Below are 15555 nucleotides of genomic sequence, written 5' to 3'. Positions count from 1 at the left end.
GTTACTGTGATCAAAAATGGTGTTACGAGTATGCGAGTTGTGTAGTATGTTATGCGATTGTATCTGGGATTATGGTTACAGTTGGGTACATCTTGTTCAGGCTTATACAATGGGTAGATGTGAGATTCGGGCCTTGAAAAGAATTCTGGATGTTAGAAATTTGGCTCCAAGGTTTTTGGGCTAAGGTTAAATTAATGATTTTTCTCGTTATGTTGTGTAGTCAGGCATATATAGAATAGGGTGACGTGATGATCACCCCCGGGTACGTACGTGGTAAGATGGAATAGTGATTTGATATCTTGGAAATAATTCTTGGCACGTTCGAGGACAAACGTATATTTAAGCGGGGGAGAATGTAACGACCCGGCCGGTCGTTTTGAGTATTACAGCCCCATTCCCCCATTTACTGCTCAATCTATACTTTACAGTTATTTTAAGACTTACCGGATAAGTTGGTTCAGGTCTGGAGGGAATTCGGAATGAAATGAGACACTTAGTCTCATAATTGAAAGTTTTAAGTTAGAAAAGTTGACCGGATGTGGACTTATATGTAAACTACCTCGGATTAAAATTTTGATGATTTCAATAGTTCTGTATGGGCACTTTGGACTTACGAGCGTGTCCGAAAAATTATTTGGAGGTCGGTGGAGGAATTACGCTTGAAATGGTGAAAGTTGAATTTTTGAAAAGTTTGACCGAGGGTTGACTTTTTGATATCAGGGTCGAAATCCGATTCTGAAAATTTTAATAGGTCTGTTATCTCATTTATGACTTATGTGCAAAATCTGAGGTCAATCGGACTTGATTTGATAGGTTTCGGCGTCGTTTGTGGAAACTTAAAATTTCAAAGTTCATTAAGCTCGAATTGGGGCATGATTCGTGGTTTTACCATTGTTTGATGTGATTTGAGGTTTTGACTAAGTTCGTATGATGTTTTAGGACTTGTTGGTATATTTGGTTGAGGTCCCGAGGGGCTCGGGTGAGTTTCGAGGTAGTTTCGAACCATTTCTAGGCCATTCTCAGTTGCTGGTTTTTGGCCACAGAGGTATGCCGATCGCGGACAAATGGTCGCGATCGCGAAGAGCAATTTTGCTGTTTGGGCACTGTGAACCGCGATCGCGAAAGCCTTTTCACGATCGCGTAGAGGAAAATCCTGCTGCACTAACCTGACTATGGAAACTTATATCTCGCAATTTATAAGGAATTTGGAGATGATACAAAAATAAAAGTTGTAGCCCTTTGTGTCTAGTTTGCAGAAAGGTAACTATTTATCATTTGGAGTTGTGTACAAAATGTTATGGGGGATACACTATAGGCTGTCTGGGAAGAGTTTGGAAATCTCTGTTGCATAGGGCTGACTTTGGGATCTTATATCTCGCAATTTATAAGGAATTGGGAGGTGAGCAACAAAAGAAAGTTATAGCCCTTGGTATCTAATTTTTAGAAAGTTATACTATTTACAATTTTGAGGTATGTACAAAACGTTATAACCATTATACTAGAGGCTGTCTGGAAGAGCTGGGTACCTGTTCTTCACGATCGCGGAGCATTTTCGGCGATTGCGAAAGGCAAATTTTGGGCTGGAAATTTTTGTGCTTCGCGATCGCAAGACATTTTCGGCGATCGCGAAGAGTAAATGACTGGACAGAAGATAAAATCATGGGTTTTAGTTTCTTTCTTCATTTTTGGATTTTGAAGCTCGGATTGGGCGACTTTGGAGAGGAAATTTTTCACACAACTTGGGGTAAGTATTCTTGACTCCCTTGTGATTACATTCCATCAATTAATCTTCGTTTTCGGCGTTAGATTATTGATTTTTCAAGAGAAATCGGAGAAATTTCTACAATTTCATAAAATGAATTTTCGAGATTTGAACAGTGATTCGGAGTAGGATTTGAGGAAAATTAGTATGGTTGAACTTGTAATTGGATGGGTTGTCAGATTTTGTGAGTTTCGTCAGATTCCGAGACGTGGTCCCCACGGACAATTTTTGAGCTAAATTTCGAATTTTGTTGGAAAATTAGGGTTTCTTATGGAATTAATTCCAATAAATTTTATTGACTGAATCAAATTAATTGTGGCTATATTCGAGGCGTTTGGAGGCCAATTTACAAGGCAAAGGCATAGCGGAGTAAAGAATTATATGGTTTGAGGTAAGTAATACTTCTAAACTTGGTTCTGAGGGTATGAATCCCAGAAATTTAGTATGATATAAATTGTTTGGAGGTGACACACACAATAGGTGACGAGCATGTGGACGTGCACCACAGAAATTATGTCTTGAATAAATCCTGTGCAGTTGTAAAATTAATGAATCATGTTATTATTTGAACATGTTCCACGTGTTAGAGAAATTGAGCTGAGGCTCTTATTAAATATCGTGTTTAGTCTATGTGCCAATATTTTGGGACCCATGGGGTCGTGTTGTTGTTGAATTAATTGTTCAAAAATATATATTTTACACTCAGTAATATTTGTCCATTGTGAGGATATTTATGGGATTAAGTTACGCGAGGCAACAGGCCATAATGGCTTTATACATTATTATTAGATGGATCAGGGCTTCCCTCCTGCAGCAGGCCTTATAGGCTTTACTATTTTATGGATCGGGGATGCCCGCCTGCAGCAGGCCTTATAGGCTTTACATTATACGGATCGGGACTGCCCACCTGCAGTAGGCCATATAGGCTTTATATCACGCTTGGGCTGATGAAGCCCCTCCGGAGTCTGTACACACCCCCAGTGAGCATAGATGATTATATATATTCGGGACTGATTTCTCAGGGTATGGACTTGCCTTACTTATTTATATTGTAATGAATTTACTGGACATAGATCTTGTCCGTGTCATTTACATTTTGGGATAAATTACTCCAGGGTTGGATTGGCCTTATACGGTACTGAGTGACTGACTGTTAGTCGATGTGTATATATATACGGGTTGGAACACCCCTGAGCTGGATTGGCCATAAATAGTACCGAGTGACCGAATAATTGGTGACTAGTATTTACTTGAGGTCTTTCTACTGAGATGTCTTATTTCTCATATCATGCAGTATTGATCTATTTCACTTGTAATGAGTTTAACTGTTAAACTTGAAAGCATACCTACATTGTTGTACCATTATTTATACTGGACTGTACCTAAGGAGCTCATCACTACTTTCAGCCCAGAGGTTAGTCTTATTACTTATTGAGTTAGTTGTACTCATACTACACTTTGCACCTCGTGTGCAGATCCAGGTGCTCCCGGATACGGCGGCTGCTAGATTTCGAAGTTAATTCTGTTGGGAACTATCAAGGTAGCTGCTTGACGTCTGCAAACTCGATTCCTTTCCTGTTTAGTTATTGTAGTATTCTATATTTTCAGACAGTGATTTTTATCCGTCAGACTTTGTATTCATATTAGATGCTCGTGTACTCAGTGACACCGGGTTTTGGGAGTATTATATTTGAAATTGTGAGTTTCTTCCGCTGAATTTACTTATTTTGTTCTCAAACTTAAAAGATATGGTGGTTTATTTAGATTGTTGGCTTGCCTAGTATTGAGATAGGCGCCATCACGACATGTGAGATTTTGGGTCGTGACACTATTATAGAGAACATATATTATAACATAACATAAAAATTTGTTTCGAAAAAGCTTGACTTTTATACTGAAGTATTGTTAGGGATGATGTTATAGAGAGGTTTGACTGTATTTGCTTTCGCTATGTCTATATGTTAAATCTAAATTTAAGAAATTAATAATTAATTAAACAGAAGCAAGAAAACCACAAAAATCAAGTTTAAGAGTTCATTACTCAAATGATCATTCAACTATCCAAAATTATAGACTAAAATTATTTTTCTTTCATTTGTAATGGGAAAGTCACTCAACTATTCTTATTGCACACAAAAATCACTCAATCAGAATTATCAAACTTTCCGATGAAAAAATGTGTCGTGGCAGTTCATATAGATTTTTTATATTTTTAGACCAAATAAAATAATAAACACCCAAATAAAATATAGAAATCTCACTCATACACCCAACCTAACCCGCTAAAAATAAAAATTCACATGCTAAATAAAATAAAATGCTAAATCGCATCCCTACTACAAATGCATCTCTCCTCTTCTTATAAAAAGTATCTTTTTTTTATGGTTTCACTCTAATTCTTAATCTCATACCCATTATTATTTTATAAAAAGTAGAAGAAAAAACTTAAAAAGAAGAACACGTATCATTGAGAAAAGAAGAATACATGCTACTCTAGTCTTTAGTCCTTAACTTCATATCCATTATTATTTTATAAAATTAGAGTATAATCATGAAAAAAAAAATGAAATCTGCTTTTTATAAGAAGAAAAGAGATGCATTTACAACAGGGATGCATTTTAGCGTTTGGTTTTATTTAGGAGTGGATTTTTATTTTAGTGGTTGGGTTGGGTGTATGAGTGAAAATTTTATGTTTTGTCTAGGTGTTAATTATTTTATTTGGTCCAAATATATAAAAAGTCCATGTGGACTGCCACATCACTATTTTTCATCAAAAAAATTGATAATTCCGGTTGAGTGACCATATTTGTGCAATATGAATAGTTGAGTGACTTTCCTGTTACAAACGAAAGAAAAGTGACTTTATCCATAATTTTGGATAGTTGGGTGATCATTTAAGTAATGGACTCTTTACGGCTCTATACTTCTAAGTTAATTACTTAATCTTTCAATAGTCAGGATTTCAAAACGACAATAAAGTTTAGATAATTTTACCTCCTATAACAAACTATTACACTCTATTTATTATAAACCAAAATTATTTTAAAATATTATTATCTATAGCTATCTTTTATATTTTATAGCAAATTAGGTATTTATTATATATACTATCATATAGGCATGAAATACGCTATTTATTTTTTTATCTCTTTTTTTCAGTTAACACACATTCTCTCTCAAATCACAGCAAGATTTTTCTTCTTTCTCTCTCCACGATCTCTCTCTCACATAGCAAGATTGTAGAAACAAAATTTTCAAAATTGATCCTCAACGTTTTTGCTCCAAAAGTTCGTGGTAATTGGTAAAGCTTTTGGCCAGTTCACGCCAAATTACTCTGACATTCTTCTTTTTCTCTTCACTCTTTTTTTAATTTTCTCTATTGTTAGGTTTTGAGTAAGAAACTTCAAATTTTGTCCTCAATGGCTGATTCAACAATTTCGAATAGGATTACACGAGGTATACCCACTAAAGCACTTAATTTTGATCATCGGCATCATCATCCGCTATTGGCTCATCCTCTTAGGCGAACAGATCTAGCCGTGGCTACGCCGGAGAAGATTTGAGGGCCGAATTTTTGTTTGTATCCATTTTTAGTTTTAATTCGATGTATACAATATTTTGCTTAGCCAGAAAAAGTCATCTATGGCGAACATTTTTCTCTTCTTTGCTATGTTAATCATAAATGATACATATATATTATATTGTGTACAAATACACTCAAATACATTGTATTTTTGTATAAATATATTATTTTTTCGCATATATTTATGTATTCTGAAGGCCTGTATTATTTGAATACAGCCGAATATTAATGTGTTGTGTGTTTTTTTGTTATTTGAATACAGTCGAATTGAATACGGTGAATTGAATACAATGTATAATAGTGAATAATGAATATATGTGAATTGAATACAATATATACAATCGAATTGAATAGAACGATATACACCATATTTCTTGATTGTCTCACTGTATTTATGAATACAGTCGCACGAATACATAGAATACAGTACAGTAGCAGCAAAATTTATGTAGAAATAATTTTGTTGAGTTAAATTAGAAGTGATACACGCTAAATGATCCTCTTACTGCTATTAAACAACTAGACTCACCTATTCTTTAGGCGAATTCCGCTATATTCATGAATACAGTAATATGAATACAGCGAATACAGTCGCACAGCTGGACTCCCCTATTAATGTATTCATGAATACAGTAACGTGAGTACAACGAATGCAGTCTCGTAGCAGCAAAATTTATGTAGAATTAATTTTGTTGAGTTAAATTAGGAGTGATACACGCCAATTGATTCTCTTTCTGTTATTAAACAGTTGGACTCCTCTATTTTTCTAGGCGAATTCCGCTATTGTATTCATGAATACAGTAGCGCGAATACCGCAAATACAGTCGCACAACTGGACTTCCCTATATTTTAGGCGAATTCTGCTACTGTACTCATGAATACAATAGCGCGAGTACAGCGAATATAGTTGCGTAACAACTAAATAATAGCTATAGGAAGTAATTATGTACATGGTAGCTATATGCAGTTAATAGCCACTAAACAATAGTGGTTTCTAAAAATTTCTCTTAAATTTAAAGTATACAAAATTCCTCTGTTCACTTTTATTTGTCTACAATATTTTCCTAACTAACCCATAATAATGATAATATTTGAGAAATCTTAAAAAATAACTTGTAAAATACGTAATTAATGATAAGGGTAAAACATGAAAAAATATATGATTTTCTCTTGATTTGCTAAAATTAATAGGTGAAAGTGAAAATATATTTTTAGTATATTGGACAAATTAAAATGAACGAGGGAGTATTTGTTTAACGGTATTTTATACCACGGAGAATTTCAATCTTGGAAATAGGAATCGCGTTTTGCAATTCAAGTTCTATCTGGTTCACTCTATGAGTGCTATTTATATTTCCTAGGTTCATATATCGCTATACTTTTAAGGAAAGTTACATTTTGGCATATTGACTAATATTTGGGCAAATCATATCCTATTTAAAATACAACGGACAAAAGCTGGAAAAGAAAAATGTAAAAGATGCCAGATTATTAGCATTTTTTGAGCCAAAACTTAGGTAGCTAAAAACAAAAAGAAGGCACTGCTCCGACTAAATTAAGTCATGACTAATGTTGAGAGTCTCCAACATTTTATTCATTTAAAGATCATCCAGAGGGTGTTTTGGACAGAAATATCGACTTATGAAGTCCAACTGCATACACCAAACCCTAATGACAAAAAGAAAAATTTACTTATTGCACAATTTAATTACCATGACTAGAAGTATATATGGCTAGTGATAAATCGACAAGTGCATCTAAATACACACACCCACACACAAAAAAAAAAAAAACAATTGAACGAGATAAGTTCCTAAACTGAGTAATTAAATGTTGTACTACTTTTTCTATCTCAAATTATTTATCATAATTTCTAAAAATTGCTATTTCTAATTATTTGTCATTTTATAAATTTAAAATAAAATTAATTATTTTTTTCATTTTACCCTTGGGAGTAATTGTTCTTGAATATGGATATGACCCATAAATAGAATAAACGTTCAATGAAGAAAAATTATATTTTAAGACATAAATAAGGATAATTTTCAAAAACCTCTCCTAATCAATATTTTCTTAAGGGACGTATAAAAAAACACCACAAATAATTTGACACGGATGGAGTAAATCACAAGACATGGCCTTCGACGTCTTCAAGATTAACTTTGGAAATTTAACAGATGCCTTTTCTCTTTTTTATTTTATTGTATTTTTATTATATCGAGTTAAATTCGTGTGATTTATAGGTTAGGAGTTCGAGCTGTGGAATCAATCACTGATACTTGTATCAGGGTAGGCTACTTATATCATACTCTTTTGAAGTGCGATCCTTTTTTGAACAGCACGAATACGAGATACTTTGTGCATTGGATTGCCCTTCTTGGCAAATGGGGTGGAGTTTTTTTTTAATAATCTATATTTCTTAACAAGTCAAGTGCGAGATAATCTAAGCACAAGTTACGACATAATCTAAGCACATAAAACAGTTTCAGTTGCACATGCCCCTTGGAAATAAAGGGGTCCGTAGTGACATGTCTGATCTGACATTAACACACTTAGCTTGTCGACACTCATATGTTCGATTCGTTAAATAATATAAATAAATTTTAAACTCAAAATTTGTTATTCCCATAAGTCTCGTAGTTCAATTTAAATTGTATGCACTAATTATGTAAAAATAATCATTCAATCAATTCACCTAAAAAAAATATTGAAGCTTACAGGTTTACACTACTATGGTAAGTGAGTTATTATAATAAATTTTCCGTACAGATAATTTTGAAATTGTTTACGCTATTAGTGTGTACAATTAAAATCTTTCTTCTATCAAACGTCCTGAGTTTGCTGGTCTTTCAAGATATTAGTAATTCCTAAGCTTTGCTTGAGGAAGAATGTCCAAGAAAAACACACAAAGTGCCTTCATATACAATCTTTAGGCACTTCATTTTGATGTAATGGCACATAAGACAAAATAATGCCACCGTCTAAAATAATCTAATCTTATCTTAACTTCACATTCACCTCTTTCTTCTCTGACAATATTGTGATCTGGACTGCTACTTTCGAGATTCTTTCTAATTAAGCGGCACTTACAACAACAATAAACTCATTGTATTCTAACAAGTGATGTCTAGAAAGGATAATGAGTACACATACCTTACCCCTACATTTAGAAAGCAAATAGGTTGTTTCCGGAAGAATCTCGACTCATAAAAAAAAAAGAGGGGGCAATGACAAACAAACCAATCGAAAAACTAAGCGAAAACACAAAACTAACACTAGGTAGTCCAATTAGAAAACCAAAGTAAAGACAACAACAAGTAATAATAAAAATCTAGACATACAAAATATACTAAAGACACTAAGTGATGTACTAAAGATAGTGTAACAAACAATGATAAAGCTCGCCTATTTAACCCTATACCCTAATTCTCAACCTCCCAGCAACGCCATATCTTGCCTAATCACCTCTCCCCAATACTTTTTCGGCCTGCGTCTACCTCTTCGTCGGCCCTACAAGGCCAATCTCTCACACCTTCTTACTGGTGCATCTGTGTCTCTCCTCTTTACATGTCCGATCCTAAGTCTCGCCTCCCGCATCTTGTCCTCCACAGAGGCCACACTCACTTTATCCCGGATAACTTCATTCATAATATTGTCTAATCTGGTATGCCCGCACATCCATCTCAACATCCTCATTTCAGTCACCTTCATCTTCTGGACATGAGAGTTCTTGACTGGCCAACACTCTGCCCCATACAACATAGTCGGTCTGACTACCGCTCTATAGGACTTCCCTTTAAGTCTTGGTGTCACATTCTTATCACACAAAACACCGCAAGCAAGCCTCTATTTCATCCATCCCACCCCAATACGATGTGTGACATCCTTGTCGACCTTCTCATTCCCTTGAATAACTGAGTCGCACCATTGAATTTGCACTCCTAGTATTTTATTTTGGTCCTACTCAACTTCAAACATTTAAACTCCAAGGTCTGTCTCCAAACCTCTAACATCTCTTTAACACTACCTCACATCTCATCAGTTAGTACAATGTCATCTACAAATAACATGCACTACGATATCTCCCCCTGAATGTGGCGCATCAGTGCATAGATCGCCAGGACAAATAGAAATAGACTGAGGGTTGGCCCTTGGTGCAACCCCATCATAACTGAAAAGTGTTTCGAGTCTCCTCCCACTGTCCTCACTCGAGTCTTTGTTCCATCATACATGTCCTTAATAGCCCTAATGTATGCAACAGAAACACCTCTAGTGTCCAAATATCTCCACAGAACCTCCCTCGACACTTTATCGTAAGCCTTCTCTAAGTCTATGAACACCATGTGTAAATCCCTCTTCCTTTCACTATACTGCTCCATCAACCTCCTAACAAGGTGAATGGCATCCATGGTTAAACATCCCGATATAAATCCGAATTGGTTCTTCGAAATAGATACAATCCTCCTTACCCTCAGCTCCACTATACTCGCCGGACTTTCATGGTATGACTTAGTAACGTGATACCCGATAGTTATTATAATTTTGAATATCACCCTTGTTCTTATACAACAGGATCATCGTTCTCCATCTTCATTCTTCGGGCATCTTATTCGTCCTAAAAATAACATTAACTAACCCAACAAGCCATTCCAAGCCTGCCCTACCTATGCTCTTCCAAAATTTCACCGGAATTATGTCGGGTCCGGTCGCTCTCTCCTTGCTCATCTTACGCATAGCCCTCTCTACCTTCACAACTTTTATATGCCTACAATACCCAAAGTCTCATCGACTATCGGAATGTTCTAATCCACCCAGTACAATGTTCCTATACCCTTCTTCGTTTAAGAGTTTATGGAAGTATGGCTGACATCTCCGTCGAATAAGTGCCTCATCCAACAAAACTCTACCTTCCTCGTCCTTGATGCACTTCACTTGGTCCGAGTCATAGACCTTCCTTTCTCGCACCTTGGCTAGCATGTACATATTCTTATCCCCGCATTTGTCTTGAAGTACTTTATACAAGCATTCAAATGCGATAGTCTTAGCCGCAGTAACCACCAGCTTCGCTTCCGTCTTAGCCACCTTATACCGCTCCTTGTACGTCCACTTCTCCTCCTCGTCCGCGCTCTCCAAAAGCTTTAAATATGCTGCTTTCTTGGCCTCCACTTTACCTTGGACCTCAGTACTCCACCACCAGTCCCTTTTGCGGCCACCAAAGGAGCCCTTCAATACCCCAAATACCTCTCTATCAGCCTCCCTAATGTGATTCGCAGTCGCGGTCCATATACCACTCGCGTCCCAACTATTACTCCATGCCCCTATAGACAGCAACTTATCCCCCAACTTTTGGGCTTTTTCTTTAGTCAAAGATCCATACTTGATCCTAGGTAGACCATACACAACCTTTTTTCTACGCTTCCTCCTGATCTCCAAATCCTTGACCATTAGCCTATGTTGGATCGTGCGGTTTTCACTCGGGATGACCTTGCAGTCTGCATATAGACCTTTGTTAGACTTCCTGAAAAGTAGATAATCAATCTGGATCCTGGCTATCGAACTCTGAAAAGTAACCAAGTGCTCCTCCTTCTTCGGAAAACTTGAGTTAACTATCACCAAGTCAAACGCCTTAGCAAAATCTAGCAGAAAAGTTCGCCTTTCATTTCTATCTCCAAAACTGAAGCAGTCATGCACGTCATCGTAACCCCCTGACGTCGCCCCAATGTGACCATTGAAATCTCCTCCTATGAAGAGCTTCTCAGTGTGCAGAATTCCACGCACAACCTAATCCAACTCCTCTCAGAAACGCCTTTTGACTTTCTCGTCCAAGCCCACTTGAGATGCATATGCACTAATCACGTTTAAAGTAAAAAAAAAATCACGCATCCAGAGTACCAAAATTTAAATACAGCTACATGCATGCCTTATCTCCCACCTATCTAGGTTCCTGAAGACAAGCTATATTGATCTTCCTCTTATGGAAAATCTTCGCTAACTCTATAGACTTCCCCATCAAAGTCCCTATGTTCCAAGACTCAACTCTCACCCTGGAAGTACCCTTACAATCCTTATCCCCTAGCTCCCCCCCCCCCCTCCCCCTTGGGCACCCCGAGGACATGACCTTACCTTACCATCATTCAGTGCAGCCACTATGATCTAAGACACACTGACCAGAGGCTACAAATACCGAAAATACAGTCCGAAACTAAAAGGCACACAAGTAAGGAAAAACTAATGTACTAGAATGTTAAAAAGCCACAAGCAAATATAATTGATGTAAACAAATTAATCACAATTAGAGCACAACACAACAGGGTATATCGAAAACAGAAAGTAACCAAACAAGGACAAGGAAAAAGGTGTTAACAGGTTATACTGAAAATAAAAAGTATCCAAACAAGGACGTTGAATCTGGTACAGCCGCCGGAGACAGTAGAGCCGGTGGAGGTCGTCGGAGATCTGCCGGAGTCGCCGGATCGTTCGAGGGCTGACCACCAGTGCTGCAAATCTGGCCTGAAAAACTGAATTCGGAGTTCGGGTTCTATTTCACTATTCGCTGGAAAGATCATATACATCTTGTGTTTTACACTAAATTAAATCATGTTAATTTATTATGACTAAGTGCAAACTGAGGTAAAAGAAGTATATATTGATTAGAATAAATTACTCTAAAACACACTTGTAAAATAGATAGATACATCTTCTGTATTTTAAAACCAAACACTTATATATGTAATAAAAAATCTATACATAAGAGCAAATTTACATCATTAGTTGCAGGTTAATAGAACCTAATTAGCTTTTTGAAAGCTGATATTCAAACAAACATATCCAGAGAACTGCTTTAAGTCAAATTATGTCATGGAAGAAACGAACGAGCAGACTGATATATCTTCTAACATACTATCCAGTTTAGCCTCTCAAAGCAAAAATATTACTCCCTTCGGTCCATTTTAATTATTTTTTTGACTTTTTTTATGGTTCATAATATTTAATTTTTTCAGATATCAAGAAGGTATTAATTTCTTTTTTTCAAAGTTGTCATTGAAGTAAAGAATCTAGAAGCATTTGTTATATTTTTAATTAACAAATTAAGGTTAATATGGTCAATTTCATTATTAATTAATGACAAAAAGTAATATGTGTGAAAAAAATCAAAAGATCAATTAAATTGGACCGAAGGGAGTATCAATATTACCTCATAAAATACTACCAAAATTAGTTAGTACTCATGAAATGCTACTAAATTTAGCTCTAAATTCTTTCTTATTACAAAATGACTGATTAAGCTTCCTCCTCTCACCTTCACATAGGGGTGGCATGTCGGCCGGGCCGGGCCCGGTCCTAAATATGTTTTTGCGGGCCCGATCCTAAGTGGGCCAGTCCTAAGTGGGCCGGTCCTAGGCGGGCCGGTCCTAAGCGGTCCCGGGATTCGCGGGCTTCTCGTTGGAACCGGTTCGGGACCGGGATCACGAACTAGCGGTCCCGTGTTAAGTGTACCGGTCTCGGGTCTAAGCGGGCCCAAACGGTCCTAAGCGGGCCTAAGTGGGCCCAACGAAAACTTTCTATTTTTTAAATTATTTTTATACAAGTTAGAGAAAAAAAATGGTAATAAAAATATTTAAGGCAATTCCTAATAAATTATATTATAGAATTATCACCTAAATTTTTTAATTCAAATTTAAAGACAAAAATATTGTAAAGAGATATTCAAAGCAATGTGTTATAATATATATACTATACTATAGTATATATACATCTTAAGATATATAAGTTATATTCGATTTACTATATATACATCTTAAGATTTATACATTAATATTCGATTTATATACTATATATATATCTTAAGATATATATATATATATATATATACACACACATGGCTTAAGATATATCTCTCTCTCTCTCTCTCTCTCTATATATATATATATATATATATATATATATATATATATACTATATATACATCTTACTATATTAAGATGTATATATAGTATATCGTAAGATGTATACTATCGAATATGACTTATATACTATGTATATATAGTATAGTATATATATATATTCTTAAGATGTATATATAGTATAATATATATATATATATATATATATATATATATATATATATATATATATATATATATACACTATCGAATATGGTTTATATACTATGTAGGATCTCATTCCTTACAATGCATTTGCACATTCAACCAAGCCTTCCTTTTCATCATCCTCATGGTTTAACAACACAGCTTCCAAAGGGTCCTCCACATTGATCATGGCACTCGTGTCATCAACTATCACTTTCGTCACAAGATCCAAAAAAGAGCAAACTCCATTGCTATTTGGTTGCCTCATTGATTTGCACACGTGGAATACAACTTTTTCATCGCCCACTCGGAAGGTGAGCTCCCCTGCTTCCACATCAACCAATGCCTTCCCTGTTGCTAGGAAAGGTCTCCCCAATATTGTAGACACCTCATAGTCGACTTTGCAGTCAAGAATCACGAAATCAGCAGGCAAAATAAAATTGTCGACCCGGACTAGAACATCATCAATAATATCAAGCGGCCTTTTCATTGTCCGATCCTCCATTTGTAATCTCATGGAAGTGGCTCTTGGTTTCCCAATACATAGTGTCTTGAACACGGAGTATGGCATCAAATTAATTCTTGCTCCCAAATCACACAAGGCTTTTGCAAAATCGGCGCTACCAATGGTGCATGGAATTGTAAAGGCACCAGGATCTTCAAGCTTTGGAGCCATCGAGTGCACAATGGCACTCACTTGATGAGTCATTTTGATGGTCTCACAATTCATAGACCTCTTCTTAGTTACCAAGTCCTTCATGAACTTGGCATATACCGGTATTTGTTCGAGAGCTTCCACCAAGGGCACATTGATTGACAAATTTTTCATCATCTCAATAAACTTCTTGAATTGGTTTTCATTATTTTGCTTTGCAAGACTTTGAGGATACGGTGGAGGAGGGCTTGGCAAAGGGGCCTTGGCTTTCGGCACTACCGTTTCCGGTATGTCTATCACGTGTTCCCTAGACAGGTTCACATCATTTTCAGTCTCCTCCATGTTGTCATCAATATCGATCCTCACTTCATTATTCGCATTCTCATCATTGGCTTGAATCTCATCATCTTCTTGCAACACAATATCATCACTCACAATCTTCTTTGGATTAGAGGTACTTGCATCTCCACCTCTACCACTTCTTGTGGTCACCGCCATAGCATGGCCTGTATTGTTCCCACCCTTCAGGTTTAATACCGTATCACTTGGTAGTGCCCCCTTAGGGTGAATATTCAATGCTTGAGAAATTTGACCTATTTGTACTTCCAAGTTGCGAATAGAGGTAGTATGGGAGGCTATTTGGGCATTGGAGTCAGCATTCCTTTCCATCATTTATTTAAACATACTCTCTATCCGCCCCATCTCATTGTTTGAAGAACTTTGCCCTTGAGACGGATATGGGGCGTATTGTTGGGTTGTTGATACATCGGGGGCCTTTGAAAGTCTGACCCCCGGTTGCCTTGATTATTACTATTCTAACCCCCTTGGTTTCCATCGCCGCCCCAATTCTGATTGTTGTTCCCCCAATTATTCGAGTTGTTGTTGTTGCCATTGTTCCAATTCCCTTTGCCTTGGTTGCCCTAATTTTGATTGTTCCCTTGCGGTCTCCATTGTTGATTTGGGGCATTGCTCCGTTGACCTTGGTAATTATTGGCATATAACACTTCCTCACTTTGATCATCATAAGAATCGTCTTGATTGTAATCACTACCACTTTGCTCATATTGATCCTGATTGTTTTGCACTTGTTGACCACGCTGTCTCCTCTTGTTGACCATGATATTTACCCCTTCTATGGCATTTACTTGCTTTGTCCCTTGAACTTGCTGAAGTTGGACCTTTGCTAACTGATTCATAGTAGTTGTCAACTCGGCTATGGCTTATCCGTGATCATTAAGTTCCTTGTGAAGATGGATGACATTAGGGTCACCCTGAGGAACATTTTCCTGACTCTGCCAAGCTGAGGATGTGCCATCCATCTCATCAAGTATGTCACAAGCATCGGCATAAGGCATTTTCATAAAATTTCCCCCAGCTAGCTAATTCACCACACACTGGTTGGTCGTGTTGATGCCCCTATAGAATGTCTGCAGAATCATTGCTTCAGTCATATCATTGTTTGGGC

General features: G+C 36.6%; 3 protein-coding genes across 3 annotated transcripts; all 3 read right to left on the bottom strand.

Moving 5' to 3' along the window:
- Nucleotides 1–9418: 9418 nt before the first annotated feature.
- On the bottom strand, nucleotides 9419–9754 carry LOC138897816 (secreted RxLR effector protein 78-like). Its single transcript, XM_070183835.1, has one exon. The coding sequence runs from the start codon at nucleotides 9752–9754 to the stop codon at nucleotides 9419–9421; it is 336 nt and encodes a 111-aa protein (XP_070039936.1).
- Nucleotides 9755–10127: 373 nt separating this feature from the next.
- Nucleotides 10128–11917, bottom strand: LOC138897815 (uncharacterized). Its single transcript, XM_070183834.1, has 2 exons — nucleotides 11741–11917; nucleotides 10128–11126 (listed from the first exon to the last, which is right to left on the bottom strand). The coding sequence occupies exons 1-2, from the start codon at nucleotides 11915–11917 to the stop codon at nucleotides 10128–10130; spliced, it is 1176 nt and encodes a 391-aa protein (XP_070039935.1).
- A 1615-nt stretch (nucleotides 11918–13532) lies between these two features.
- Nucleotides 13533–15286, bottom strand: LOC138897814 (uncharacterized). The gene is made up of 3 exons (XM_070183833.1): nucleotides 15070–15286; nucleotides 14170–14497; nucleotides 13533–14055 (listed from the first exon to the last, which is right to left on the bottom strand). Exons 1-3 carry the CDS (start codon nucleotides 15284–15286, stop codon nucleotides 13533–13535), a joined length of 1068 nt encoding a protein of 355 aa, XP_070039934.1.
- Between the last annotated feature and the right edge of the window lie 269 nt (nucleotides 15287–15555).

This window comes from Nicotiana tomentosiformis, chromosome 8, assembly GCF_000390325.3.
Source record: "Nicotiana tomentosiformis chromosome 8, ASM39032v3, whole genome shotgun sequence".
In the NCBI taxonomy this organism is placed as follows: domain Eukaryota; kingdom Viridiplantae; phylum Streptophyta; class Magnoliopsida; order Solanales; family Solanaceae; genus Nicotiana; species Nicotiana tomentosiformis.
Note: the sequence above shows the minus strand (reverse complement) of the source record. Positions and strands in the feature narration are given on the sequence as shown.

Coding starts and splice junctions, on each gene's coding strand:
- LOC138897816 (XM_070183835.1), bottom strand. CDS start 9,754: ATGGATGCCATTCACCTTGTTAGGAGGTTGATGGAGCAGTATAGTGAA.
- LOC138897815 (XM_070183834.1), bottom strand. CDS start 11,917: ATGTATATGATCTTTCCAGCGAATAGTGAAATAGAACCCGAACTCCGA. Junction 11,127..11,740: donor GTACCAGATTCAACGTCCTT/GTTTGGATACTT, acceptor GAGTTGGATTAG/GTTGTGCGTGGAATTCTGCA.
- LOC138897814 (XM_070183833.1), bottom strand. CDS start 15,286: ATGAATCAGTTAGCAAAGGTCCAACTTCAGCAAGTTCAAGGGACAAAG. Junction 14,498..15,069: donor ATATGCCAATAATTACCAAG/GTCAACGGAGCA, acceptor TGTTGCAAGAAG/ATGATGAGATTCAAGCCAAT. Junction 14,056..14,169: donor GACTTGGTAACTAAGAAGAG/GTCTATGAATTG, acceptor CACCATTGGTAG/CGCCGATTTTGCAAAAGCCT.